Genomic DNA, 3,388 nt, shown 5'->3' with positions numbered 1-3,388 from the left:
CACAATATTTGTGAAGAATTGTACGCAGGGGTGGATAGGCCCATAGGGAAAAAGGGATTTCCCCTGTGGGCCCCCATCTATGTTTGTGGCCTGGGGGCCAACTCGGTCTATACATTGTTTTTTGCAGAATAAAATATTCACCAAATATGAATAGTTTAAATTTAAAACTATTCATTTTTTTGTATAAATTATTAATACTTAGGTACCTACTGTTCTTTTTAACAATGTAATAATAATACTACGACTAGTCAGAATTTGCTTACGGATCTTTAACATAGTATTTTAAATTTTTATCGTTAGTCGAAGACCGAAATATCCTCGTATGTTTCCCTAACCCTCTCCCCATCATATTGTGTTTTGCAATTTTTTTTGGCCGATATTTCGTACGGAATTTGTACAAATTTTTTTTCAAAGTTATACGAGAATTTGTGTGAGGGAGCTATAGAAACGGTTCTCCACCCCTCCCCACTATTTCCAAAACTACTTATTTATGTGAAACTTCTATGTACGAGTAGATATTTATAGTACGGAATTTGTACGAATTTGTACGACCTCACGGTGAATATCTAATGCGAGTGAAGCGACCAAATTTTTTTTCAATTTGGAGGCCCCTTCAAATATTTCCCTGTAACATAAATACTATCTATCCACCCCTGATTGTACGCAATCTGATTTAAATTATTTCGTGGTTCTGGGAATAGAATAGGGAAACAAATATTTTAAATTAAACCTATCATTGATTAAATATACAATTATATTTAATCAATGTACCTATTATGAAATACATTTTATCAATTCAGGATAATTACAAATTATAAATTAATTAATATAGGTATATATATATATATATATAAGACCCACATAATCAGCTGTATTCAGTTATCACAATTACTATTATCAAACAAACTTGCTATCGGCGGAATAATAATAATATAATCACAATCACGATTTAAGAATCACAATGCAGATTAAGGTGCACGATTTTTTAATATATAATCATAATTTTGTCCCATCGTGTTTGGCTGTTACCGGCGCCGTATCGTTTTGGTACTCTATTTTAAATTTTTTGCACAATTATCTGATCGCTCTATCATGCAAAATTTGTGCAAAGTTGAATTACTGTACGGCAAATTGCTGTGCAAGACTAAGGCCATAAACCAGCAACCGGTTAGGTACACTAGAAAACCCAGATGGTTGCCGAAAGCGCCGACTAAAATGTTCCGCGTGCCCGTTCGACCACAAATTTCCCCCGACGAGAATAAAGAACTGTTCCGACTGTACACCAACTACAGGACTACCATGAAATCCATACAGTGAGTGTGTTCAAAGTCTTTAATCTGTGGACCCGACGTGCACAAGGCAGCCTTTTCATTAACCTGTTGTACACGTCCGTTTCAGGGAACAACTGGAATATGAACTGGAGACATCGTATACGGGTCAAGAGGTGTTGCAAGAAATTGCCAATAAAGAAGAAGTGTTATGGGCGAAATGCATGGATGTCAACGACAATTGGAATGCTGAAGTGGCAACAGAACGGGAACAAAGGTTGGCAAAAGAACGTGAGGACCGACGTGAAGAAATTTTAGCTCAACTCATAGAAAAAGAAGAAGATAAAAAGAAAAAACTGGAAGCGGTTGAAGAAATTATCAGATTAGAGAAGGTATAAACGGGCATTTATTATAATTCAATAATTTATTGTATGTTGATTGTTATATTAAATTTATTTGCTTTGTATCTAGGAAAAATCAAAAACTTATATAACCGTTGAAAACATAGATGAAGCTATTGAAAAGGCCCTAGATAATGTGGTTGATCATAAATATGCTTTAGATTTAGCTGGTAATATTCTCAAAGGTAATGATCCAAACGAACCAACTACAGGAACAATGAGTTCTCAAACACTGCGAGTCCAGTCAATCAACTAATTTGTGTTAATTTTTTATTTTACTTAAACATGTACAAATATAATATATTTTTATTTCTAATGAGAAATTGAGAACATGTAATTTAGTTGTCTAGTTGTTGTGAATATTGTTTTAATAAGTAAATTGAACAATAAGAATGTGATTGGTTATAAATTTGCTTATTTATTAATTGTTTGATATTTTATTTGGGTTTAGTTTTCATACTACTGTATTATAATTAGGGATGGGCCGATACTAAAACCGATACTCGATATCGGCCGATATTGGTGTTATCGAGGTTTATCGGTATCGGTTTTTTTTTAAAACTGATATTTGAACCGATACCAAAAAAAAAACCAAATCTATCAGCATAATAGCATTGATTATAAATTTTAATAGTTAAATGTAAAATGATAATAGTATTTCGATTGATAGTATCGGTGATATTTTGATATCGGTTCATTGTTTATGCTGAAAATGTTGGTTTTCAAATATATCGGGTATTGGTTTTTTATCGGTTGCATATATTGGAATATCGGATATCGGTAAAAAGTGGTATCGGCCCATCCCTAATTATAATTTATATTTTATTTTGTTAGTTTAGAGGGAGAAGGTTTCAGTGTTAGGTCTGCTGTTAAGTGTAACCTATGTCCTTAAGATATTCTGTTTTGGAAGTGTTTTCATTATTTTATAACTACAAAGTTATAACAAAATACATTTTAACATAGACAATCAATGGCAGTGCTTCGAAGAAGCTTAGTAGATTAAATTATAATTCTGTAACCACAGTAGCAACATTGAATATAAAAAATCATAAAACATAGAACAGTAGGAGCAGAACAGTGCAGTTCAGGCATTTCAAAGCAGACATTAAATAATATAAAAAAGGTGGGTAAGTGGATGTCGCTCTGCTGTACAGTAGGTTACAAGTAGGTCACTGTATAATGGATAGTATTAAATTTGAATTCAATGATATAATATCACTGTACAAGAAAAACGATTCTGAGCGGAGACGGTTTGTCAGTCTAGATATTAGACATACATATTATAGGTATTATAGTATTATTAATAATTTTCAAATTAATCATATCACAATATCCATTAGGTAACGCGTAATACATCAACAACAGACCGTAGTGCTATCATAGATATATAATAGTATACTTTAGAAGTTTCAAGTACCCACAAATAATATTATACAATCACAACAAAATAACTAAAATAGTTATTCCAGGTTTTTTAATATGTAATTTCGTACAAATTTGAAATTAAAATTACTATAAAAATAAACTGTGCTTATGTATTTCTTAGAATTTTTGGTAACAGAATTAAATATTTACGTGGAATCTTGTTTTAAATTTTCAGTCTTTAGATATAAAAGTTGAACATTTTATAAATTTTTAACTACAATGATTGATAATTTTCGAGATTTTGATAAATTTTTTTCTAAAATTACGATCTTTAAATTAGCTTATAAAAAAAAA

At 31.3% G+C, this 3,388-nt stretch overlaps 1 protein-coding gene across 1 annotated transcript; it reads left to right on the top strand.

Annotated features, from left to right (window-relative positions):
• Window positions 1–963: 963 nt before the first annotated feature.
• Window positions 964–2,073, top strand: LOC100169336 (probable 28S ribosomal protein S26, mitochondrial). Its single transcript, NM_001293438.1, is given in 3 exon segments — window positions 964–1,313; window positions 1,399–1,660; window positions 1,740–2,073. Coding segments are annotated over 3 exon segments (669 nt in total). The 5' UTR covers window positions 964–1,092; the 3' UTR covers window positions 1,926–2,073.
• The last annotated feature ends 1,315 nt before the right edge of the window (window positions 2,074–3,388 follow it).

This window comes from Acyrthosiphon pisum, chromosome A2, assembly GCF_005508785.2.
Source record: "Acyrthosiphon pisum isolate AL4f chromosome A2, pea_aphid_22Mar2018_4r6ur, whole genome shotgun sequence".
Classification (NCBI taxonomy): domain Eukaryota; kingdom Metazoa; phylum Arthropoda; class Insecta; order Hemiptera; family Aphididae; genus Acyrthosiphon; species Acyrthosiphon pisum.
This window is presented reverse-complemented; position numbering and strand designations above follow the sequence as displayed.